The sequence below is a fragment of the Natator depressus genome, chromosome 18, assembly GCF_965152275.1.
Source record: "Natator depressus isolate rNatDep1 chromosome 18, rNatDep2.hap1, whole genome shotgun sequence".
NCBI lineage: Eukaryota > Metazoa > Chordata > Testudines > Cheloniidae > Natator > Natator depressus.
This window is the reverse complement of record NC_134251.1, coordinates 17,114,860-17,141,076: the sequence shown is the minus strand read 5'-3', so window position 1 is coordinate 17,141,076 and position 26,217 is coordinate 17,114,860. Positions and strand designations below refer to the sequence as shown.

Below are 26,217 nucleotides of genomic sequence, written 5' to 3'. Positions count from 1 at the left end.
AAAGTGAGGCTCGTACCTTTTCTGGGCTTCCTATGTGCTAAGCTTGACTTGAGAAGCCGTACCCATTTGAATCTGCTGCAAAATCTCATTGTACTCTTCAGACTCCTCATTCAGAGCTTTCTTCTCTCCCTTCCCAAGTCCAGCATATGTTAGACAATACATTTTATTGGTTGTGCTCAAGCTACTTTTGATCACCTGTGAACAGACTGACGTAAGTTTCTATGTCCATAATTTTGAGGGTGTAAAATCTCAAATGGCAGATGTGCCCAAACTGTATTTGATCAGTTGGCTAATATGCTGATTTACCAATGCAGATCGTGCAGTCAGAATAGTTTTTGCATGATCAGAGATAAAGGCACTCAAAAACAAGCATCCAAAATAGGAAATTATAATGAAGTCCTTTTGGAAATATATCCCTCGGGTGTTGATTAAATAACATGAATAAAACTCCACTTAGAGCTCAATGGTGAGGCCATTAAATTTAACATGGTATTTCCTGTATCTTATAAATATTGTTCACTTTGCTTTTATTGTAGTGTTAGAACAGTGAGACATACGTTTCTTACTTATAAACACATGAATTATATATTCATTTTCACAGGGTGATGATGATCTGAAAGATACAGGTTTTCACCTGACTACCACAAATCAAGGAGCATCTGCAGCAGGACCTGGCTTCAGCCTCAAGTTTTAAACTTAATATGAGGAGGGGAAAAAGACAGAGCTTTGACTTCAACCATGCTGTTGATGAATGGATTTCAAAGTGCTCCAGTTTTGTTCTTCGCATCAGGAAGACTCTGTATTTTACACAGAAATAGCCAGATGTCATCTTGCTGGGTGTGGAATATAACTGCTGCATTTCATTCAGGGGACTGGAATGAATTAATCCGAAAAGCCAAGGATCATTACAAAAATTCAAAAAGGAAAACTTGAAGTACAATCTCGGAACTGTTTTTTTGGTTTTTTTTTAAATTTTTTTGCTTGTAAATTTGTAGAATTAAAATCCATTTTTAATTGTTTAACAGTGTGAAGGATTTCATTTTCTTCACCTGCACCAGACTTGGATGGTGGTGGCACTAAATCTTCTAGAGAGGAAACTTAGAGAGATTTTTCTCTCTCCATCATCCCCATTTGTGCTTACACAAATTGAAGCATATTGTCAGCACAGGTAGAAAAGCTCTTTTGTAAAGATTATTATCTGTTTGAATTCAGTTGCTTATTTGAGCAAGAAACCCTAAAGGCATTTCTGATGTGTCTCTCCTATTCTGTGCCTTGGAGAGCGTCATGTTGTGCTGCGCTTAATACTTACTGACCTTTTCTGAGAGCCCCAAGTGGTTTCTGATGGATTGACCTACTGTATGTATATATTCACAATGGCTGTGGTGCAGACCAAGAACTGCAATATTCTTTTTATAAATCAAAAAGATTTAAATCATTATTTTCTATAGGTAGTTTTGTTAATGTCTCCCCTTTTTTCCCCAAAAGAAAAGGTAGGTGTACTGAATTTACAGTGCTACCTTCCAACACCTACATAGACTAGCCTTCCATAGGAATTGTCCTGAAATGTTGTACTCTTTTGTGTTTCTAATTTATAACTGAACTGTCCTTTTCAGCGGAGATGTCAGAAAGGAATACTATAAAAAGCTGGACATTCATGCAATTAGAATTAGGCTCCAATCCAGTAAAGTGCTTAATTTGAATGATATGAGTAGTCCCATTTATTTCAGTGCAACTATTCATGTGCTTAAAGTTAAGCATAATAAGTGCTTTGCTGGATCAGAGCCTTAGAAACAGGATTTTTATATATACAGATTGTCGTAAATTTTAAAAGTAAAATATTCTTGGAGGAAAATAGAAGTATCAAATATTTTTCTCTTAGGCCTAACTTTCTAATTTGTGGTGAATGGGGGTGGGGAGGGGAAGGAAATTTTTAGTCTTGTTACCTGTCTGCTTCTGAAATTTCAGAAGCAGACAGGTAACAAGACTAAAAATTTTGGCAAGATCACACTGTATTGTGAGCATGTGGCAGTTGTTAATGTATGGAAAAGCAGACTCCATCTCTCAGACTGCAGAGCAGGAGAACATCTGGCAGTGACCTGCACAATAGCTGATAAAGGATTAAAAATGTGACTTTATATTGTGTGTCTCATGCCACTGTAAACTTTGCGCATCATAACTTTTGTATCGTTCCCTTGGCAACAGCGGCTATAGCCACCAATGGACGTTGCACATAGAAAAGTCTGATTCCCAGCAAGAGAGGATTATTTATAGACAAAGATTTTTTTTAGTAAAACAAACTTAGCTGGATTAAGATGGGAATTTTGTCTGGTTTTGAAAAGTGTGTGATTCCAGATGTTCCAGGGGAAGGGAATATTGCTACTTGCCTCTGTGGAGCAGCATTCCAGTTGGTCTGCCTCAGGTTAATGAAACAAGCAAAGAAAACACGTAATCTTTTAATTCAAAAATGTCTGTTTTTCCATATGGAGTGCTTACTGTGTATGATCCTAGCTTGACATGTCCATACAAAAAAGATTATTTTCTATTCCCCTACCCTCAGAAAGTAGCTAAATTAATTTGATAAAATCAAGTCCTATGTTAATCCATTTTGTACGAATAAATAGAAATAATAGTGAAATGCTAATCATGTTTTCCCAGCCGTAACTCTGATTTTTTTTTTTTTTTTTATAGGCCCTACATATACATTTTGGGTGTGACTAGCCAAGTGTTTTCCATATTAAAGCTGAGCCTTTAAGGTGGGTAAATTTTGTTTTTAAATCTTAAGCTCTGTAAAACTGAACTATGATGAGAAAATACTTTGAAAACACTTTGTTCAGAACCACTCTTTTCAAGCATTTGAATTCAGTCTGGTGTTGTGTTTCCATAAGCTTTCAACACAGGCCAATGTGCAGATTCTACTCTGAGCATGAGCAGAAATAGAAGGACTTTTGTAATGCCTGCACATTTTGCAATGTTGTTAACTAAGTTCGCTTTGAGGATAGAGTAATCAAATGTTATAACAGCAGAGGTGAAATTTAACTATAATTCCACCATGGTGAAGTGTTTTTAGTATCAAAGTTGGGTGATAGGAATGGGAATACAAGGCTTTTAAATATCTGATTTTCCTGTACTGTGGGGAAAATTGGATTGGCACTTGTTTGCACTTTGAAGGCCTGAAATATTTCTAAATTTGTTTTGCTTGCTTGTGTTTATCTTGCTTTTCCAGAAAGATTCTATTAATGACTATAGCTCAGTGGTTTGAGCATTGGCCTGCTAAACCCAGGGTTGTGAGTTCAATCCTTGAGGGGGCCATATAGGGATCTGGGGCAAAAATTGGAGATTGGTCCTGCTTTCAGCGGGGGGTTGGACTTGATGACCTCCTGAGGTCCCTTCCAACCCTGATAGTCTATGATTCTAAGACTAGAAATGTAGTAGGTTTGTTGTCATAGTCCTGTTCTACCCTTCGAGAAATCATCATGTTTAGTTAAAGCCGGTGTATGAATGGCATCGAGATAGTAGGGCAGGGCTGGATGGTTTGCAGATCCTCTCCTTTGCTAAGCAAGCCACTTCCTGCATTCCCTCCTCCACCATCCATCTGAGCAACAGCCAGCCTGACTCTGTGGGAAAACAGCTGAGCAGAAGACTTTAGCTCTACAGGAAGCCTATAAACAAAATACTCATCCCTCCCCAACAAAACCACACAGCTGTTACTCCTTCAGGATCCACTCTCTCAGAACCCCTGTGAAATGTCATTGGGAGCAGGGGTCTCTGTTAGCAGATCTTAGCCCACAAGCAAGGCTGGAGGGGTGTCATGAGTTTCTATTGATAGGCTTTCTGTAACACACTATCAGAGCAGCTCACATACACTAATAAATTTACAACCCTCTTAGGCAGGGGAAATGTTATCCACCTATTACAGATGGGGAGCTGGGCCATAGAGAGATTGAAATCCACGCTGTGATGGGTGGAAGAGAAACTAAGAGCTACAATTAATCCCAAACATGAGACAAGGCAGGGACTTTTAGCAAAACATTTGATGCAGTAGGGCCTCTGCAGTCTCAGAAAGTGAGATTTAGCTGTAAACTGACCCCCCAGACCCTAAAAAGAAACACGTATTGTTTTTCCTTTTCCCTCCTCAGATCTTTTCTTGTCTCTGTCTGGGTAGATGGAAGTTCACTTTAATCCCACAGCACTGTAAGTAACCTGAGAACATTTTGGTTGTAACACTAATGGAACAAAGCTGGTTCTGTAATTTGAGTTTGCTGCAGCTTTAAGATGCCTATTTTATTGACATAACATCACATGTAGTTGTTAAATGAATCGTGAAATTTTAGAAAGAACCATAGTTACAGCAGCAGTTAATGGGAGTAAATAAACAAAAAACCTTATCATAAAGCATGATGATTTCCCTGTGCTCCACCATGCTTAAACTGAATAGGGGATGTTAAAAAAAATTGTCTGAGCCAGTTACTGAGTCTCTCAGCAGCTGGGGGAAAAATTGTCTCTGTGATGTACTTGGGCACAATGAGGCAGTGACACATCACAGGTGCAAATGGTGGAATTAGAAAGGTATTCCTAGAGTTAGCTATACTGTTATAAGGTGTGGATTTAAAGTGAGATTATACATCCCTCTGTGGACACACTTTTTCTGGAATAAGATCAGCTTCTCATAGTTTAGTACATGTCACTTTGGAAAGGGTTTAAACTCAACTCCAAAATAAGTTGTCCACAGGGCAGTTTACAATTGTACCTATCTGTCTAGCGCAAACATCTTTCAACACGCACACCTGTCCTATTGCTTGCCCCATGTTTAACTGCTGAACTTCACTAGATTATCATCCAGCCTTTGAATTAATAGTGTTGTCTTTCCTGAAATGCACGCAAGCATGATCTGATATATAACTGCCAGGACAGTCGTTCTTAGAGTTTATGGCAAGAAAATGCATCAGAGCCAGGGATTAGTGTTAGATGTAGGTTTATTTGCCATCTTTGTTACCTACAAGAAAGGGGTAAAACTCCACATTAGTTAAATGTGAATATTTTACATTTGGCAACTACAAACATCAATGAGGGCAGGGCAGTAAATATGATGGGTGTTAGAACTATTTTAAAATGAGTTTGGAAATGTATGGTCAATGGGAAACTTCTAGGAAAGCAGCAATGTCCACATGGTGATAGACAACAGCCAGGATAGTAGCTGGCAATGAAGTATGGCAGCAGAGAAAGCAAATGTGAGCTTCTGGGCTGAATAGCTTCTGATGTACCATTTCTGACTATCTATGTAGCCCTAGATAAAAAACGGGTGGTGGGTGAGAAAAGGGGAACTCCTCTTAAAGACACAGGAGTTTTCAGCACTTCCGTAATATTATTGGCGGCCTTTACCTGACCATCAAATTCTTAGAGCAAAAATAATGATTCACACTTTATCCTTCAGGTGTCTTTTCTGTGCTCAAATTCTAAGGTCTATTTGACTGTAGAACAGCTAAGGGCAGTGGTGGAAAGCCTAGTTCTTGAGTCATTTAAAACAGGACAGGATAAACTTGTTGCAGGGACCAACCAGTCATTGGCAGTGGACTCCATGAGCGGAGAGAGGGAAAAGCCCTCTGGAAGAAGGTAGTTTGCAGGCAGAGAACACTCTATTCTAAGCCAGCTGTAAATGGTAGTGCAGTAGTATAGTTCCTATGTCTTGGTGGGGGGAAGGAATGTGGTAGAAAGATGAACAGGGCCTACTTTGAGCCATACCCTAGACTGATATAAAGCAACTTAGCCACTGTAAACTTGACTGCAGGGGAGCTAAGGCTCTGTCCTTTAGTTGACCTATAGAACTTACAGGAGATGAATAATACATAATCAGCAATGATGTATGCATTAAAACCAAGGAATAGTTTTTGTCTAGAAACAGCAATGCCCTGTTGCTGTCTGATGTGGGGTTGTCCCATTATCCATCAGATGTTTAATTGATCCAAGAAACAAAAGCACTTCCATAGTTATTTTAGTGATTTATTGGTAACTTGTTATCTAAGAATGACATCTGATGCAGGCTTGGAAGCTACAGACAGAGGTAAACAACACATTGTGATAAATACAAATCACAGAAACATTTATGGGGGAAGACACATTCCCTGGCTATTTTAGTTATGTAACATTTGGAATTAGAGAAATTTTCCCTGGAAAAAGCTCATTCTAGAGTTAGACCTCCCCCATTCCTTCAGTGCTCAAATAACAGCATCCATGTAGAATACAGCCAGGGATTAGTCTTTTGTTTCAAGCCCCTCTGATGCCATATATTGGCATTTTAGAAAGTTAAAGTACAAAGAAATGCTTGACAGCATGACAAACCCTGGAACATTAACCAGTCCTTTTGTTTATATCCAAAGCTATTGCAACATCAAGCTGGTGACCCATTTTTATTCTAAATCCAGGTTCCATTAATACAGCGGAGTGGTTAGTTTTTAAATGATCTACAATTACCTGGGTCATCTTGGCTTCAAGATTTTTTTCCCCTCTTTTGCAGCAGCATGTACTTGATAGTAAACTCTTGATCATTGGAAAAATTTCTCCAGTGTCCAACTTTCTTGCCCCTCCCCTGGTAGCAGCTGAGTTCTATGCTGGAGGTTAAACATAAAATGCAGAAGAGGATGGGATTTTTGTCTGAAACTTAACTAGCCATAACTGATGTCCTCATTCAAGACCCTTGTTAGTGTCTAACCCTAATCCTCCAGGAATAGGTAGTCAGGATTCTTTGCTTTTTCTTCACAATGCAGGTATAGGTTCCTTCGTTAATTGCATTGGCAATAATGCTCATGTGGTCATCATTTAAGGCTAAGTAACCTGGATATGAGTATTCCAGAAGCTCCTTATCTTTGTACCAGCTGTCATAAGGAAAATAGTGAAAGTTAAACACACAGCATAGATCAAAGTGCATTGAAGGGGCTGGTCAGTAATAAGAATTTGTATTGGGGTTGTATCATAGCACAGACAAGACCAATTTGAAAAGTAGATTAAACTTCAAAAGCTTCTACCTCCCTAGGGACTTAGGTTTCTTCTAGTGGCAATTTCAGACATGCCTAACTCCCAGCTAAATACCTTTTGAAGATCTGGATCTAAATCACTTAAGCCCCTAAATTCTATTTTCATAAGTTCGTTAGGGCCAGACCCAGACCCACAAAGGTAGTTAGGTGCCACTGACCTTCTCAAAACATCCAAGCAGGTTAGGTACTCTATTCCCCTTGAAATCAGTGGGAGTTAGGCACTTCGCAGTTTATCTGCATCTTTAAATACATTTTAAAAATGAGTTATAAGTAGGACCCCATTTGAGTCCTCCTGGCAGTATTTGTGATTTTATCATATTTAAAAAACAATTCTCATGCTCTGTCCTGTGAAAGACCCAGGGAGACAGTGAAAATGACTAGAGACAGCCCTGTCATGCACATTGTATCCAAGTGAAAAATAAGGATTTTTTTCCCCTTCTAATCTTTGTTACTTGCCACAATAGGTTGAAAGTAGTATTAATTTTATAGATTCATCAATTTAAGGCCAGAACAGACCATTGTGATAATCTACTCTAACCTCTAATATAACATAGACCAGAAAATTTCCCTAGGGGTTAGAGTTATTGTTCCTACTATTTAAAGTGCAAGAGAGACATTCTATCTGATAGTGTTGCACATAGATTCTGGGTTCTTTAAAAAATTTAAAACCAATAATACCTGACACTAACTGTTGCATTCAGTAAAGCATCCCATCCATATTGAGAGGAGGGGCTCTAGCATTCCCTGGTGGGTTAAATTCTACATTGTTTGTTGTTCTCTTAGTCCCTCACAATTTAAGTGTAAAACATGTATTTTTGTTCTGTGCAGCATCATCTCACTCTGTGACAGGGGCTCCTAAATACTACTGCAATGCAAATAATAAATGATACATTGTAATTTTAATGGCTATAAAGAGAAGCCTTAAATCCATGGGTCTCAGACTAAACTGCTACTTTGTAGTGTCACTTCCATAAGGAAAAGTGTTCTGAACACTGTTTACTCCAGTAAAATCACTACTAATTCAAAGAAAAACCCATCTCAGAGCATTATTTCTGGATGTCTGATATTGTTTTTGTCTGTAAAATGCAGCGTGTCCCAAATGATTGGAATGGGGGAAGAGCACTTACTAAACTTTGCCTTTTTTATGAATAATCTTCTGTCCACAGCGAAAGGTGACATTCCTGCCTTCAGGAACAATCTTGGTTTTCGTCCTGAGTGGAGGAAGAGTTGGCGCTACTGTTGGAAAAGGGAATTCTGTCCACCAGAAGGAGGGAAAAAAAATAGCTAAGTCAGTTTATGCCATTGGAAAGCATTGCTGAAGATAACAGTATTTTTGAGGAACCACACTGCCTTTTAGATTTCCTTTTCTGTATAGTAGTTCTTCAAAGCTTCCTCCTAAATAAGCAAGTATTGGAAAGGCATTACTTTATCATAATTTCCATAGACAAATAACATCCTCTCAGTGCATTTACATGGCACAAGATGACATTGGTGGACTTTTTTCTATCACCACAGCCTTGCCAACACTTGTGATTTTAGCGCAAGTCTCATGATATTTGCTGATTTTTCGGTGGGGGGGGTAGAGGGGAAGAGGAAGGTTTATCCTAGGTCCTGGATTCACATGACAATCTGTGCAGGGAAACAGTTTACATAAAGTATAATCACTGTCATTGAAATGCTGTTCTAAGACATACTTGTTATTAGTCTGAATAGAGGTACACAACCCAAGTGCCCTCTTTCCTTTAGTCCAGGCTCACAAATATGTTCCTACTGCATTGTAGCAGGCACGATTAACAAATGACACCTAATCTGCAATTCAGCACTAACTATCGGCTTGCATTCTTCAAAGCCAAGGTGTAGTAACTGTGCAGTTAATGACATACTTTTTCCTCTCTGATAAGATGGGGGAATAGCCTGAAATTTGTTTAACAAAGCAATTACCAGGTTTCAGATTTCCAAAGGGATGGGTTAGATCTAGAGGGTCAAGTGTAAGTTAGACTAACCAACTTTAGCTGACAACTTTCCCACCTCACCATGTAAAGTATGCTACTAAATACCTCACCTCTGAATTTTGCCCTCAAGAGGATCTGATAGGGAAGCAGCACAAGGCACATGGAACAATTCTTGTGTTCACAAACTCTCAGGGTCTTGGGATAAAGTTAAATCAGAGAGGAGGAACACTGACCAGGACAGCAGACTTTTCCATACTCTAGACAACATGCCCTGGTGTCTTTATGTCCATGTCCTGGGGCTGAAATGCAATAGGCAAAGCAAGGGTGTTAGGAGCATCACTGATTGCTGAATCCTTTGGTCTGGAAGAGTCTTGTTATTTGTCACTAACATTCAGATAGCTCACACAATTAACATTGTCCCTCTGTCAACTCTTATGACCCTTAACCCTGGAAGAGGAGCTGATACCATAGCAGAAATCACAGCTGGACGGACAGTGCTTTTTCATCAACTTCCTACGAGTCTCACAGAAACCTTTCCGAGTCCATGATGGACATACGAATAGTCTGTCTGTGCAGCCTGAAATGAAAGGAGACAAAGTGCCAGTTCTGTATGTGAAAGAAAGTGATGTGCAATAAAACAACATTGGATCACATTGTGTGAGCTTGATCTGCCATGGGTAGGAATCAGCCTTAAATGAGAACATAAGAAGTGTGCACTTCCCTGTATTTACATTAATTAACAACAGGCATGAAGTGAATGCACTAGGCTGGACCCTCAGTGGAACTGTGAATGTGCCCCAGCTGAAGGTCTGATCCCATTGACTTCAATAGAGCTACGACACTAGGTGAGGCTCTGACCCACTATTCCCATGTCATTTTGAAGCCATGATAGGCATCAGGAAATCAGTGCTGCTCAGGATCAGGCCTTTAGTCTGGTGCTCTTTACACTAACAACTACAAGAAACAAACCCTTTCCTCTCATCTCACCATAGAGTCTGTAAATCCCCCACATGTCATCCTGGGAGATGGTCTTTTTCCCAGTTAAAGTGGCATTGATGTGCATCAGGGCATTAGAGTTCAGGGAGTGCATGAGTCCCAGGGCATGTCCAATTTCATGAGCTGCTACATGTACGAGGTCTGTAAGCCAAACACCTGGGAGAGGAAAAGAACAGCAGCAGAAGTTACACAGCATGGTTCTGTTCACTCACCTTAAAGTATAACAATGGATTCAGCTCAGTCAGGACGCAATTTCAGACTTTGTTCAGGAATTGTTTTATCTGGGGATTTGCCCCAATTCCATCTCCGGTGCATCAACAGTGGATATTTGCACCAGCAGCTCGTACCCTGGTTTCATGAACTGTGCAAACAGCAGCTTTGCCTGTAAGAATTTACATTAGAGCTGCTACATTTGTGCCTGAAATCAGGACAAAACCCCAGCATGACTAGGCCAATGTGTTTCTGGCAACATTCTCCCTTGTTATTCCTACAGCATCATGCTTAACTAGGACATGATCATTTAAGGATGAAACCATTAGCCATTTACACATGTACAAAGCACACTGTTTTGATTGTTCTCCGTACACTTGGGGATAAAACTCCTACTGACCTTAGCATCCCCTTAAGATGTAGAATTGAACTGCAACTTCTTGGAGACTTAGCAGCAGAGATGGATAGATTTTAACAGAGGGATGATGATAATCATCTACTCATAAGACAGGCCAGAGAATCTCACCCAACAATTTCTGCATCAAGTCAATTTGTGGTTGAACTAGAGCAGCGCTCAGAGAAAGAGCACATCGTACAAATTTGCTTAATGCGTTAAATGGGAGTCTCTGGAAATGCTGGTTTACCTTTGTTTTTTGGCTGTGTCTCAAGGCACTTTTCGATGGTGGATGAGAGAATCTTCCATCCCTGTCTATTATGATGTTAATTTGCATCGGTGCACCCAGATATTGCAGCCCTTCTGAAGAATCGTCCATCTGAGGAGCACTGTGTGCTTTACAAACATTAGTGAAGTCAGCCTTGCAGCAACATCAGTATCATCATTGCTGTTTTGAAGGCAAGCAATTACAGGGACTGGATCTCCTCTCATTCAAGTCACTGCAACTCAGAAGCATCTCTACTGAAGTCAATGGGGTTACGTTGCTGCCAAACCAGTGAGAGTGGGAAATCAGGTCTAGGAGTTTGTGGCAGAGCCAGGAATAAAATTCCAGTCTCCCAACTTCCTGTCCCAGGCCGAGGCCTGAGCCCCAGAACCACCCTTTGTACCCTGAGACTTGGGAATGACGATTTTAATTGAATTGTGACACACACAGCTCTTCTTGCCCTCAGCTAGGAACTTGAACTCTTCAGTTCCCCTCGTGCTCTGAACCCTTGACAGATTTACCCTGTTCCTCACTTGGTACCCATCATTCCTGATGTGGCTAAGAAATTTACTGCGATACCTCTTGTTTCCTCTAAATAGCTTTTAGGGAGCTTCATGGTTTGTGCGGATATCTTTCTGGATTCTGCCACCTTCGTGGTGGAGGGGGGACGACAAACACTCACCCACTGTAACTACTGCAAACCCAAATGTGGTTAACGTTGTACCAGCAGCCGTTTGCAGAAAAACAAGTTACCAGTTGATAAGTATACGGTTTGCTGGCTAGCAGACAACACCCATAAAATATGAACATCGGATTTTTAGTATCACCATCACGCTGCCATGGAATGCATTTAATCTTCAGCTCAGGGTTTGTGTGGTTTTTTCTCCCCTCCCCCAATACAAATGTTAGAGAATCTTGTAACGTGACCACCCTCGCTCCATCTCTCTTTGAATATACATTGACATTCCTGCTTTAAATGCCTTACAAACAGCCTTAGTCCCTGGAAGGTTTGTCTGGGGTTTTGTTTTGGTCTAGTTTCTATTTCCTTGTGCTTTGAGGGAAAAAATGTTGTTACAAGTCATTTTGGATTATCATTGAAATTCTCTCTCCCAACTGGTTTCATAACCCTGTTGTCTGAGCTGTTTGTTGTTTTTTCTATAGCTCTGTAAGCATGTGACATACTTCGCAACGGGTTAAAATTAAAAAGTCAAAATCCAAAAATCCTCGTCCTGAAGATGTAAAAAAGCACTTGGAATTATTCTGCAGTGGCTGGGAAAGGATTAGGGGTGAAATTCACCCCTGTGCAGAGGGCCAGCACCAGACCGTATACATCATTTAATTCCTACCTTACTTTAGCAGTAGGATGCAGGATCTTTTAGCTGAAGGCAACAATTCAGATGCACAGTGACCGTAATGAGCTGTAAGCCACTGGACCAGTGTCCACATAAAAAAACTGTTACCCATATCTGACCCCTGGCAGGCAGCCTCAGAAGAGAGACCCAGGCTGACCGCAGAGCCTGAACTACCCTCTCCAGAACAGAGCTGATATTGGCAGGGAGTTAGGAGACTCTCATGCTGCTGCTGCTGCACTCAGTCTGACTTCCACCTTCAGAAGTGGTCCAACAACTGTCCAATTTTCTGCCAATCTGACCCTCCCATTTCACACTGGTTAAGCACTCTGATGTTGTGTGCCTGCTGTACGCCTAAGTGGGAATTAGACGGTGTATAGGTCTGTGCTGGCCCTGTGCACAGAAGTGCAAGTCATCCCTTGTCTTTTCCCCCATCACTGCAGAACTATTTCTAGTGCTTTATCCAGTTTAACTATAACATGTTACAAGTGCTTCCACTACTTCCCATTGGAGATTATTCTAGCCCAGTAACTCTCACCAGCAGGATATTTTCCTTGATAGCAAACCTAAATTTTCCCTCTCTTAATTGTATCCCATTACTTCTATCTAAGGGCTCATCTACACTGGGAAAAATTAATCTGAATTAACTAAAACGCTGTACATTTAAAGTGGATTAGTTAAACCAATTAAATCCGTGTGGAAACACACACATTCAGAATTAAAGCGGCTTTAATTTCAAAGTGAATTAAACTAAACCAAACTAAGGTTGCTTTAATTCTGAATGAGAGCATACATACAGGGTTTTAATATGATTTAACTAATCTACTTGAGAAGCTAATTCAAATTAAGGCCTGGTCTACCCTGAAGAGTTATATTGGCATAGCTACATTGGTCAGGGGTGTGAAAAAGCCACACACCCCTTGGCGATGTAACCACCAGGTGTAGACACAGCTATGACAATGAAGTAAGGCTTTCATTGACACAGCTGACATTGAGTACATCTACACTATGGAGACTATCAACTATAGCTATGCTGGCATAATCCCAAAGTGCAGAGACAGCCCATACTGATGGATGGGATTATTCCATCAGTATAGGAACACCGCCTCCCTGACTGACAGTAGCTACATCGACAAAAGCATTCTTCCATCAAAGAACCCCCAGTGTAGATGCAGCTAAATTGGCATAGCTACCTTGGTCAGGGCTCTGAATTTTTCATATGCCTTATAGCTGTAGCTATGGTGACCTAAAAGTTCAAGTTTTTTGTTCAGGGAGATTGTGTACCTACACCGACAGAAAAACCCCTTCTGTCAGCATAGGCTGTGTCTACACTACAGGGCTATGCCAGTGTAGTCTCTGTAGTGCAGACATACCCTGACTTTCCCAAGTGTCCCCATAGAGACAAGCCATAAGTAATTCCTCTCCATCCTTGGTGTTCCCAGTCTTTCACTTACATGTCATCTGTTTGGTCATGTTATGATCTTTTTTGTGAATTGAAAATAGTGTGGTGTAAATAAAATGTCAATATTTTTGAAAGCAACTAGAGATTTTGGTTGCCTAATCGGAAGTACTATAATGACCCTGATTGTCAGGAAGAATAGAGCATGGCTCTCTGAAAAGTCAAGTCCCTCTAAGAGGTCTCAAGTTGGAAACCCAGAATCACCAGTCACTTAAAAACATCTTAGCATACATACACATGCACAGATGTGTCATATATGTAATATTACTTACACTTACAGAACACGTGTTCTCACACACACACACAAAAGAGATAAAAGACCTTCTGCTAAAATGATAAAAAACAGGAACACACAGGATACATTTCTAAAGCTTCTCCTACCCTGCTTTTTTGGTAACAAACAAAAAACTTAACTTCAAAGAAATATAACATTTGCCTTATGAAATGAGCTTGCTGACTGGTCAGGACCATCTGCTTGCAATTTAATGTTACTTTAGACATTGTTTAAAAAAAAAAAATAACCAAGATAACTTTAGGTGCCCACAAGCTTGAAAATGACCATGTATGCAGGAAAGCTGGTTACAGAGGACAACAAAAATGTGAACAACCATGCCAAGAAATCTAAGTAACATAACGTGGCCCTCCCCAGAGATAGCACAGCTGCTTGGACTGAAGCCAGTCCTGATTATTTGTAATGTGGTTGGAGCCCACTGAATTACTCAGAAAGAGCTGGAACAGCCACCAAAACGAGAATATTCCTTGGCTGGAGTTCAGTCACACGACAGCAATACCAACAGCCACAAAAATCACACCAAACTTTCCTTTTGTCTCTCCCAGTATTGATTAAACAGTGAGAAAATCTGCACCTAAATAAAGACCTAAGGCCAAATCTTGCTCACCTTACACAAGCAGTTCTATTCAAGCTGCTGAGACTTTGCGTGAGGAAGGTGGGTAGATATTGGCCCCTACAGCAGTAAACCCCTAATAAAGTTATACATTCCATTCCATCACAGTCTCATGAAGTCAGTAATGCCTCTCCTTCTGCAGGGACAATGGATATCAAAGCAATCTAGCTAGCTGCAGGTTCATCACCCCCTTCCATACACACTGAGAAAAATGGATCATGGTTGGAAACATCTTCTAAAGGCTTGAACTGATGGGGTGAAACCCCTTTTATAGGTCAGTAGCATGCGCCAGGTTGGTCCATCAAAGGTAATATCTATCTAGAAAATAATGGCTCCTGCAGACTTAATTATGACACTGATACTGTGCCTCCATAACAACTAAAAATAGGTTCAAAATCCCTCTGAGTGCTGGGGAAGTTTCAGTCTGGAACCAGACTTTGCAACATGGGTCCCTCCCTAACAACAACCTACTCCATTGGCATTTGTGTCTTGTGAACCTTTCAGGATTTTGAGAAGAGTGAGCAACATCATTGTGGAAAGATGCAATCAGTCTGTTGGAAGATGTAGATCCCCTTGGAGACAAGTTACATACCCTTTTTCCAGCTGAACCGGGTGTTTCCCAATATCCAATATTCATGGTCATCAAAATGGATTTCCCCATTTTTGGGGAAGAAAGCATGGGCGAGCTCCCCTGTTGTCCCATCGAAACAATGATGGATGAGTGACTCCAGGCAATCAGTGTGATTTATGGAATAGAAGCCTGTGAAAGAGAATACATAGAGTGAGACTAGTCAGTATACTTCATACATGCATGGACTGAATGAACAAGAGTCTCAGGGACATATTCTAACATGTAAGTTTTCCATCCTACAGATGCACAAAAGGAAAACCGAACTTAAAGAGACAGTTAGAAATGAGGGTTGAATAATACAAACCAGGTCCAACTCTGAAGTGTTTGGGCTGACATTGGATTCAGGGTGGTCTCCAAAGGACACAAGTTAAGCTTCCCTTCAGAGAGGAGCTCCTGTTTCAACACCAAGTGGAAACTCCTACTTCTTTAATCAGGGCACTGAGGAGGAGGCACTGACCCAATCCATCAAATGCTAAGCCTAAGCACTGTATGGACACCAGCAACCACAGCCCAACATGCCCACCTCCCGTCACGTGAAACCACTTCCCCTATCCCAGTGCGCCCGATCTCTACCCACTCACCCATTCTGGTCAACAACTGCTTTCTGCACTCCTATAAGAAGCTATGTGAACTTTTACTCTAAGTCATCTAATGCAGCTTGGATTATTTTGGTCTTTCTCTGTGTGTGTCTTGTACAGGGCTACTACACGCACCAGTCTGGCATACAAGCCCGTAGCCTCTGCTTAATCCAGGTTTCCCACAGGGAAATTACTTTAGTGATTGAGGCAGTGTCAGAATCTTTCCATGTTTTCCCAAGAGTGAGCCCTCCCATGTCCGCAATGGGCTCTCTAGCTACCGCCTAGAGGTCTGGGAGGAGACTATCAATTCTGCTACTACTGACAGCTGATGGAGACTCTGCAATAAGGGTGGCCTAGCATTTAGGGCACTGGACTGATACTCAGGAAATCTGGGTTCTACTCCCGGCTCTGTCACTGGCCTGCTGGGTGGATCAACAACTTGCTTTGCTGCACCTCAGTTTCCCCATCTGTAAACTGGGGAAACTTTGTGAAGAGCTTTGAGATCTAGAGATGAAATACGCACTAGAAGCACAGGCCCCAACTTCTCCTGGTGCTAGTGGGTGCTCGTGCCCCCCCCCCCGACCCCGTCTCTGCCCCACTGGACCCCCTCCCCAGCCCTGCCTCCCTCCCCTGAGCACGCTGCGTTCCCCTTACTCTCCCCTCCCTCCCACCACTTGCCATGTGAAACAGCTGTTTCGTGGCGCAAGCGCTGGGAGCCAGGGGGAGAGGCAGGACACGGGGGAGCTCTCGGGAGGAGGCAGAGACAAGCGGGGGGGTGGGGGGGAGCTGCCGGTGGGTGCAGAGCACCCACCAATTTTTCCCCTTGAGTGCTCCAGCCCCGCAGCACCCATGGAGTCAGCGCCTATGCCTAGAAGGGCGAGGTATGATCATCTAAAGCCATACAAAGATCCTCGGGCTGGGACCAAGTCTTTACAATAGTGCCCAGGCCATAATTTGAACTCCTTTGCTGAGCTGCTGCTACTTATAAAGGGTTATTTAGTTATAACCACTTGCCTGCAACGAATGTCCATCCAAAGCTCTTTACAAATGCCTCTGGGAGGCAGATAAGTGTTAAATCCAGATTTAAAATGGGGACAACACAGACATGGAGAGGTTAAGTGACTTGCTCCAGGCCACTGCGCAGAACCTGGCTCTCAGGCCTGCGCTCTAGTTACATATCATGCAGTTCTTAATAGGTGCCTGCTGGAATAGGGCTCTGTGGAGCTCCTACGTGGCAGCATTTCGCTCTGTTAGGCAAGGCCCCTGGGGAAGTGGATCATCTGCTTTCAGGTGGTGTCACACAATAGCAGAGCGAGAAACATGTTGCAAAACAATGGAAACTTTGCTGGAAATCCTGAAGACACCGCAGTCTGCACAGGAAGGAATTATCATGCCTCCCATAGGCCATAAATCCTTAAAGGAATTTACATCTAGAATGTGAAACTAACCAGATGATCCAGGATTAAAAACTGCATTGTGATTGCCCAGGGCTGAGAGCTTCAGAAAGGCACCCAGTGAACCTGCATAGCAGCTGAGAAGGGAAATGGCTCAGTAAGATCTGTAGAGATAAACAAGGAAGCAGGAGCTGAAGCAACCCACCAGTGTGCAGCCGAATCCTTGAGGTTGAACCTGAGGCCTGGTTTTGCAAGGGACTGCACAGTGGATGGTGAGAAAGGAACCAGAGTTAAGGCGTAACTAATCGGATTTAAAGAATGGTCTGGAGTACCTGGAGAGCTAGCAGGGTGGGGAGAGAGAATAATAATAGCTAGCTTTTGTACAGTACTTTTCATTTGGCAATCTCAAGGCACTTTACAAAGGAGGTATCATTATCCCCATTTCACAGATGGCAAACCTGAGGCACAGAGAAGTGAAGTGACTTGCCCCAGGACACCAGCAGGCCAATGGGAGAGCTGGGAATAGAGCCCAGGTCACCTGAGTCCCAGTCCAGTGTTCTGTTCACTAGGCACCACTGCTAGCCCAGAGAAGGAGAAGCTGTATTGAACTTCCTCTTCAGTTAGTGTGTTTGTACCTGTAAGAGCAGCTCAGATACCATGGGGACGAGTGTGATATAAATATACAGGTAGACCTTGCTCTGCATGAGGAAGAGGAAGCAGGCTGAACAGTAGGGAGAATACTGCTGAGGTGTTCTTCCTCCTGGGGCATGTGGAGTGCTATTAGGATTTCTCTATAAATAAAATACCAGGAGGCATCATGGCTACCAGTCAGCATACCGGTCTAGGATCCAGGAGAACTGTGCTCTATTCTGGGGTCTGCCACAGACTCACTGTGACTTTGGGTGAGAGTCACTTCACTTCTCTGTACTTCAGTTTCCGCATCTCTGAAATGGGGATAATCCTGCTTCACAGGGGTGTTGGGAGGTTTCACTCTCTGAGCTCCCTAGATAGCAGGCGCTAGGGAAGTGATAAATATTATAGCCCCTTCTCTTGCCGAATACACTAAGTTAGATTCCTCCCAGAGGGAAGGCAGGTGCACCGAAGGTCTGGGGCTGCATCACCAATACCAGCCAGAGGGTGTGGTCCAGCCTGTGCTGTGGGGAGGAGCATTCCAGTTGCAGGACTCCTGGGTCTCACCCCAAAAGTTCTGCAAACCAAATGCTCCAAGGAACACAGACCCCCTTTTGGAGACAGAACATCCCCTAGTGCCAGAGCCCACTCTCTTTAGTGCAGGACCTCAGGGTCCTTGCAGACCTACCTATTTCCAGGTCACTAGACAAGTTGGGTGGCACCTCCTTGAAGTTGAATGGTGAAACGTTGCTCCACATTCGGAAAGCAGCTGCCAACCCCTTCCGTGTGTCACTTTCATTAATGAGGTTTCTCGGGAAGGACACGATTCTGCAAAGAGACACAGACTGGCTTTAGACAGATCCCAGACTATCCTCCTGCATCAACTGAAGGTTCCTGTACTGCTCACCTGGAAAGGTTCCCTTCTTAAAGAGTTTCACTGAACTAGACTATTGGTCTAGTCCAAAGCCCATTGCAATCAGTGAAAACCTTTCCATTGACTTTATGGGTTCAGAGCAGGCCCTATTTGCAGAATAGCAGATAGTTTAATTAGGGTGATTAACTCTTTAATCTGTGCAGTGAGGAGATACCACAATGCTCGGTGGGCAACATGGAGCCAACAAGTTAATGGCTCTTAATTCTTGCCCATGCTACAGCAGGCTCTGGCTTTTCACTGCTCTGCTCAGGGGCTGAAGGGAGCCGGGGCATTTGTGCTGTTCTGCAGCATCCCTGGTTATTTGTCTGGGCTGGTGGCCGGCACTGACCTCTACTGTCCATTTGGAAGGACTGGCCAGCAGCTCGCCACCAGTGACTGGACAAGGTGACAATGACAATTGTGCACCTAGGACAGTCTACGACCCCAAGAGCCAGGCTGTGGGGAAAAGGACCCCACAATGGCTGCTGGGGGATTTGACCTAGTGCTGACCGGGATGGTTCAGTGGGTGCTGGGGAGAAGGGGAACATGGGACAAGTTGCAGTGAGACAGCTATGTGGCTGAAGGAGCGAGATGGAACTGCTACCCAGGGAAACCAGGTAGTGGCACTACTAGACTGAGCAGGGAGTGCCAGTCTGTGCCTGCTGCTCACACTGAAATGTCCACTCGACCCCTTTCTCAGTGCCTCAGGAACTCCCATTCCGTAGCTCCTGTGTAGGTGAAAGGGGCTGGTTGAGAGCCACAGGCAGCTAGAGCCCCACTCCTCTCCGCTGCCTACATCAAAGTAATGCCAATATAACTGGATCCTCCTTCCTTTCTTGTTTGTTGGTTTAGAGACTTTCCCATCCATTTCAGTCCTGGTCTGGGAAGCCTCCCAGCTGGAGCAAGACTCTCCCTGCCCCAAAACAACCCTCCTCCTAATGCAGAGTGGAGGCTACGACAGGCATTCCCTGCTGCCAGAGGCCACTTTCAGGTCTCTGAGACTAATCTGGTTAGACCTGCGTCTGCTAAGCAGCTGCTGCCTTGGCAAATCACTTCAGAGAGGGCTTGCTGTACTTTAAAGGACTCGCTAGATGCAGGGGGTGTATCATAAAGGGGTGGTTGTCACCACATATTACACTGAATAAACTTTTAACCGCCTCAGGAGTTCCCAGAAGGGCGCCGTTCCCAGAAGGGCGCCCTCCCCTCTCAGCCAGGATGTTAACAAGGGACCTTTCTTCAGCAACACCTGAGGACTCCTGCCAAGGCTGAGGTACAAACCACATCCGGACCCCTGGCCTGCTGCCTGAGGTTCACCAGAATGGCATGGTCACACCTACCAGGCCTCAGCTGGCTCCGGAGGGATTCCCCAGGCACACTCGCTGCACTGTGCTTGCTGTGTCTACACTCCTGCTAACGTACGTGAGAAACATTCAACAGACCCCCACCATCCAGCACGTCTGCTTACTGCTCCTCAGCATCCCAAAGAGGCAAAGCATCCGTCAGGACATCAATGCCATTGTCCATCATGCTTGGCCTGCCTCACTGATGGGCACACATTGGCAGGTCAGAAGCTATTCATCCATTGGTGATTTCAGGGGGCATTTTGCCTAACAGCTGAACACTTTGCAATTTCAGTTATTGCAGTGAGGCCAGAAAGTAACAAGAAAGGGCTAGATCCTCAGGTGGTGTCATTCAGCACAACTTTGGAGCTATGTCAGCTCACACCAGCAGAGGAGCTGACCTATAGATTTAGGATTGTGTCATTCCAGAGAGCATTGTTTTGACTGAAGTTTGGGGTGTGCTCTCCTGTTGGAGTCTATATGACACATATTGTGCAGCGCACACAAGGCCATTTTCTCTGCTGCAACCTGGTACATCACCACTAAGTCCAAGGACTTGCACCGGCTTATACTAGTGGTGAATTAGGTCCCTTATTATCTTTTGGTTCCACAGATACTTGGTCTTTGAGCTATTGGCAGAAGCAGCCTGCTTATTTCACAAAGGAAAATACCATCATCATTGTACATGTATATCGCTCCACCCCGTCCAGAACAGATCATCACTCCCTTTACAGCTACAACGTGTCACCAAAGTACAGCCACTTCTGAAGCGGAGCAGTGCAGCCAGCTGGTGTGCAATATTCTGGACGGTCACGTTTGTGGGTAGGAAATTTGGCCACTGATATTGAGGTGAACCCTCCATTCTTATGAGAAGTGCCAGGTAATTCTACCATCCTATGAGATCTTGGTTTTTAGGATCTAATCTGAAAGATAACGTTCAACTTCTGCCACGAGCTCAGAGAGTTTTCGTGCTGGACTAACTCTGCTCCCATTGAAGACAAGGAGAATTTTACAAACAACTTCACAGAGAGCAGTTCAGCCAGTGCTGAGCCCATCCAGAGTGAACTGGGACCAAATGTGTTTACCTTGGAGGGGTGAATGGACCACACGATGGAGTCAAAGGGAATTGTAGGTGTGTCAACCCGGAATTCATCCCAGATCAGCACCAAATCCAGTAGAAACCTGTAGGTTTCTGCAGGTGTTAGCAAGCATCATACCATGAATGGCATACCATACATTAGTTCCTTATATAATGAGTCTTGCTCGGAGCATGATCTGTACAACCCGTGGGAGAGACCTAGCAGTATTTGTATGAAGAGAGCCTATTCTAATGTGTGTCCGGATGACTAATTGTTCCCAGCTGTCCACTGCTCACAAGCAGTTCAATTAGCACAAGGATCCACAGCTGGAAAACGTACGTGTCAAATGCAGGAAGGCACAAAGCAAACATTGCAGAACCGGCACACGCAGAGTTAACACATGTTCATACCTGTATGTCAGGTTGAAGTGGTCCCATTTCAGCTGCCCTGGTGTGAGTGTGTATCGTTTTCTCCGTGTACGGGGTAGGTGTGGGAGAGCTGGGGCACTCACCCCCTGAAAGCCAGGAGATATGGCATCTTCCTTAAAAGACAAACAGGAGGTTAAAGGAGTTGGAGCCGCTCAAGCAGCGTGTCTAAACCTGCTCATTTAAGGGCACTTGCATATGTTGGTACCTACTTGTGGGCCCCTGGGTGTCCCTCCCAAAGCAGTAATGCTTCTGGTAGGACTGCAAAGCGTTGACTGTCTGATGCTGCAATCTTCCTAAACTGTACCCCCAGTGAGGAGATCTGGTGTAAACCAACCTCCTCATCTTCCCCCCACCAACTCCCTCCTAGTGCCTGGGGCTGGGAATGTGTTTTAGGGAGTCCATTCATGTGTGGGAGTCTCCACTGTGTTAGCACAGAAAACACACAGCAAGATTTATCTTGACAGACTACTCAGAATGCTCTAAAGCAGAGGTGGGCAAACTATGGCTCAAGGGCTGACCATCCTGCCCGGCCTCTGAGCTCCCAGCCGGGGAGGCTAGCCCCCGGCCCCTCCCCCGCTGTCCCTCCTCCCCACCCCTGCTCTAAAGGTTACTATGCAAGAAGGCAGAGGGTGCAAAGCACCAGGAATGGCCAAAAGAGAGGAGTCCTCTCCTGGCAGGAGATGAACTAGATGGGAGCTCATCAGCCATTTCTGTCTCTGACATCTATTGGCGGGATTCTCTAGTCTGCTAATGCCACTATAGAGTAGAAAGTCAGTGGAGAATTTCCTCCAGGAAACTCCACTGGGAAAGGTGGCTCCCACAACTATACCCCCAGACCCTGGAGTAAGGGTGTGTGTTGGGGGGCGTTCTTAGTGACAGGGGACAGGCAGGAAGGAAAGAGAGCAGAGTTGCACTGCTCCGGAGTCTAAGGGACCTTACATCAGTGGTGTAAGTTACTAGACCTGCCTCTGTACAGCCCTAACTTGTGCTGGGTGGCCCAGAATGAGTCAAAGCCTGAGAGTCTGTGGCCACAGGGATCGCAGTAGTTCCTGGAAAGTTCTCACTTCATTTTATTTTGCCAACTTTCTCTAGCATCATCCATATGCGAGATGAAACACTGGGTGAATGAGTCAAACAGGCTCACATTTGTGCCGGGGTAGCTCTTTATGAAGTTGGATTGTGGACCTGAAACGCCCAGAAAGTAAACTGGAAGCATTGGAGACACTTTAAAAACAATAAAAGCAATCCCTTTAGTTTGCTGCTGTCCCTGACTTTATTGGATTAGGCAAGAGGCCTGCCTGGCTCTTTTGAGTTCTCCTGGCAGACAGGGAAAGGACGAGGTGTGACACTGGTCCCTGAAGGCTACCTTCTACTAACTCTGTCTCCTATGCTCAGGCTTAATATACTGTGTATTTACTGTATGTCTTTGCTCCAAGGATGTCAAAACAATAATAATACAATATATTAGCAATACGACTAATAATTCTCAGACATGGCTTAATTAAGCCTCACAACACCCCCGTGTAGAAGGCAAGAATTATCTTCACTTTACACATGAAGGAGCCGAGGCCCAGAGAAGTGAAACAACAGACCCAAGGTCACACAACAAGTTAGGGGCAGTGGCAAGATAGAACCCAAACATGCTGTCTACCAGCCCATGCTCTAGTTACCAGACAAAACGGCCTGCCCCTTAGCTAACATTGCCTGTCAAAAGGCCAAGAGACTCCACTGTAGCTGGGAACCTGAGTCTCTTCTGTGTCCACCAGCCAGGTCCACCAACTATAGGTTACCTGGCTTCTCTCCCTTGTCCCAACCTTAGGTTGAATCCTAACCTGGAAGCACCACTTGTCTTCACTGGGGAGACAGGCCTCACGCCAGCTCAGCTGTGGGTCTGACCCAGTTTTGTGACATGGATTCCTGTTCTCTGGGGAGTAACTGAAAACAACTGAATTCTTTAAATGTAAGGACTTCAAGGTTGCCTTGGTGCTCAGGGATTGGTCAGTGCTAGGCATGGGACACCAGAGCAGGTGGACTGGGGGATAACTAATCAGGTACTTTTTGCTCTTCTGCAGCACCTTTGATCGAAGGATTTCAAAGCAGGTCACAGATGACAATGAATTAAGCAAGTCCTATGTGCCTGTGCTTTGCCTTAGCTGCTTTTCTTAAGGCAGGAGCAATCCCACTGGCCCTAGTGGTGCCCATCCTCAGTTACGGCAGGGCCCTTTTATGCTGCTCTGGCAATGTAAGGCAGCCATAAAAATGGGTAGAAACAGCTCCCTGGGAATACCCTGAACAGGGGGCCACCTCAGTTGGTGTAGAGCCCGTGTCTTGACTCCATCCCTGCCCTGCTCCCAATCCCTGGGTGTCAGAGCAAACCGGATGTGCAGCAAGAGGACATGATGCTATTGTCTATTTCTCAGGGCTCATGGGAAGCACAGCGTACATTAAAGCAACCCTGAAGCTGCTCTGACTTACATCAGGGGCTGGACACTGACCCAGGATAAAAGGAGTTTAAAAATGTGGTTTAAAGCCACGTTGTCCTCCCCAGCTCTGGCCTCGTAACAGAGTAAGGGAGAATCAGACCCAGCGGAGGTAACTTAAACCTGTTGGGAATGTTCTGACCTGGGCTGCCATTCAGCCCATTGTACAGATGGGGCCCACCTGGGTTAAGCCTTCAAATACCCAGAGGTTTTGAGGGTGTTCAGATCCAGGCATTTGATTCAGGACTATCTTCACTCATTATAATGGAGTCCAAGACACACAAAGATAGCATGAATGTGTACACCTATTTCACACTGCCCACCCACCCCCTTACGATTATTGCAGAGTCTGTTTGTCCATATTTGTCTAAACTAATTTACCGCATCGAGTTACAGAGACTTTAGTTCTTTCCCATTTATCTCTGTCCGATTCATAGAGTCCCATTTCCATTAGTGAAGCTCTAGTGCAGCTAGATAGCTTAGAACCACCACTGCCAGCCGATGATCCATACAAACAGGAGAGGAAGCAAGAGAGACTTTTCATGATGGGACATAAGCAGCAAAATCAAATTGGCTGCTGGGAGCCCCCTCATCTTTGCCTTAGTTCCCCAGGAATCCCAGTTTGCTTTGGAAGACCTTGCTAATGGATGCCCCTAGAATAAGAATAATCTATCACAGCAGCAGCTACTGGGTTCTGGGGGTCCAGCACTACTTTGGGGACCCTCTGATCTCGCAATAGCCCTCTCCACAGAGTTCCCAGTAAAGAGAGCTCTGCTGATTCAGCTGCTACAAGGCTGGGATATGCATGAGCCACATCACACTGGGCTGGGAGAGCCGAGTTCTCAGGCTACTTGCTCTCTCTCCCAAATTGAAGTTTTTCCACATGCCAGGTTGTGGGACAGAAACACCAAGAGATTTAGATGATTTACTGGTTGGATATAGCAAAGAAAATGTCTGCCATATCCTTAGAAGTCTGGAATGAGCCTCTAACCCTAATCTTCGGGTTCTTCATTTCCCTTTCAGATCCTTTTGCAAAAAGGGACTCACTAGATACAAACAGATACTGGAGTTGACAACACACACACACACACACACGCTATTTTGTATCCCATTCCAAGCATTTGAGAATTTGATCCCATCCCTACCTGAGATTTCTGAGCTGCAGCTCCAACTGGATCTTTCAGAGTAGCCAACAAAGCCACCAGAGGTAAAAGGTATAAAAATCCCACAATGTATTTATATCTACCACGCTTCTCTTCGTCAGATGAAAGAGAGCCCTTGATTCTGTCTGCAGAAAGTCCTTCCATTTGATCCATGTCTGCCTTTAATTAAAAAAAGGGGGAGGGGGGAAAATAATCAATTTCTGGACTGTATTTGTAACCCCCCTGCTCGCAGTTGCATCTGGAGCATTTGCGAGGAGCCCTGCAGTCAAAATTTGTGTGGAACCACCACCAGCCTTTCAAAAAGCAATTTAAAAAATGCAGACTTTACATTAAGCCGCTTTCCAATGTGCTAGGGATTATATTAGCCCCTGCCAAGAAGTATCATGTTACTTGAGCTGAAAGTTAGGGCTGGAGGAGGAACCAGCAAAGTGAAGCAAGCTGGGATGAACATGAACTCCTTCATTTGACTGGCTGAGTGTCAGCATGGGACAAATCTGTAGTTGTCAGCTTTATGTAATAAAAAAGGGGAGGGGAAGAAAAATGAATCCAGAAGCCAGCATCATGCCTTGGGAACGGTTCATGAGGGATGCTTAACGCTAGAAGAGCGGTCATTTGCTAGAGGCCATTGACAGGAGCAGAATGAAAAATGCAACTGTGGGCTGAAGGCAGCAAGAGCCTTTTTGCTTTGAAGATTTTGGTCAGTTTACAAAAGCTCAGATGAAGTTAAACATCAACTCACTCCTTACTGGAAATGGGCAAGAGAGTCCTAAAGGACCCCGTTGTGTTTTGGTTTGGGGAGTTAAGTGCTCAGTGATCTGGGACTGAGACACAGAGATCAAGCTTTCCAGAAGTGAGTGGCAGTTTTGGGTGCCTTATTTTAAGAGTCTCGACTGGGGACTCCAAAGGGCCTAGTTTTAAGAGGGAGGGGGCTTGGCATGCCCTGAACAATCAGGCCCCTTTAATGCACCAAATCAAAATCACTAGTTGCTACTGAAAGTCTTAGCCAGAAATTCTCTCATCTTG

The 26,217-nt window shown here is 44.1% G+C and overlaps 2 protein-coding genes across 14 annotated transcripts in view; one reads left to right on the top strand and one right to left on the bottom strand.

Moving 5' to 3' along the window:
- LOC141974291 (cyclin-dependent kinase 11B) overlaps positions 1-9,631 on the top strand; it is a 37,985-nt gene extending 28,354 nt beyond the window's left edge. For 11 of the 12 annotated variants that reach the window (XM_074933883.1, XM_074933881.1, XM_074933880.1 and 8 more), the window contains 4 exons: positions 602-1,168; positions 2,689-2,753; positions 4,137-4,191; positions 8,195-9,631. In XM_074933883.1, coding sequence (XP_074789984.1) covers positions 602-694 — 93 coding nt within the window. In that variant the 3' untranslated portion in view covers positions 695-1,168; positions 2,689-2,753; positions 4,137-4,191; positions 8,195-9,631. Of the gene's footprint in view, positions 1-601; positions 1,491-2,688; positions 2,754-4,136; positions 4,192-8,194 lie in introns of all 12 variants that reach the window. The other variant, XM_074933872.1, reaches the window with a different exon arrangement.
- MMP23B (matrix metallopeptidase 23B) lies at positions 5,997-25,666 on the bottom strand. 2 transcript variants are annotated; one of them, XM_074933885.1, is made up of 9 exons: positions 25,177-25,666; positions 21,534-21,664; positions 18,480-18,619; positions 15,151-15,318; positions 9,968-10,132; positions 9,447-9,557; positions 9,214-9,279; positions 8,156-8,282; positions 5,997-6,869 (listed from the first exon to the last, which is right to left on the bottom strand). In XM_074933885.1, the coding sequence occupies exons 1-9, from the start codon at positions 25,345-25,347 to the stop codon at positions 6,695-6,697; spliced, it is 1,254 nt and encodes a 417-aa protein (XP_074789986.1). In that variant the 5' UTR covers positions 25,348-25,666; the 3' UTR covers positions 5,997-6,694. The 2 variants fall into 2 exon arrangements, with proteins under 2 accessions (XP_074789986.1, XP_074789987.1); XM_074933886.1 differs by lacking the exon at positions 9,214-9,279 and having other exon boundaries at positions 6,000-6,869; positions 25,177-25,633.
- Positions 25,667-26,217: the final 551 nt, after the last annotated feature.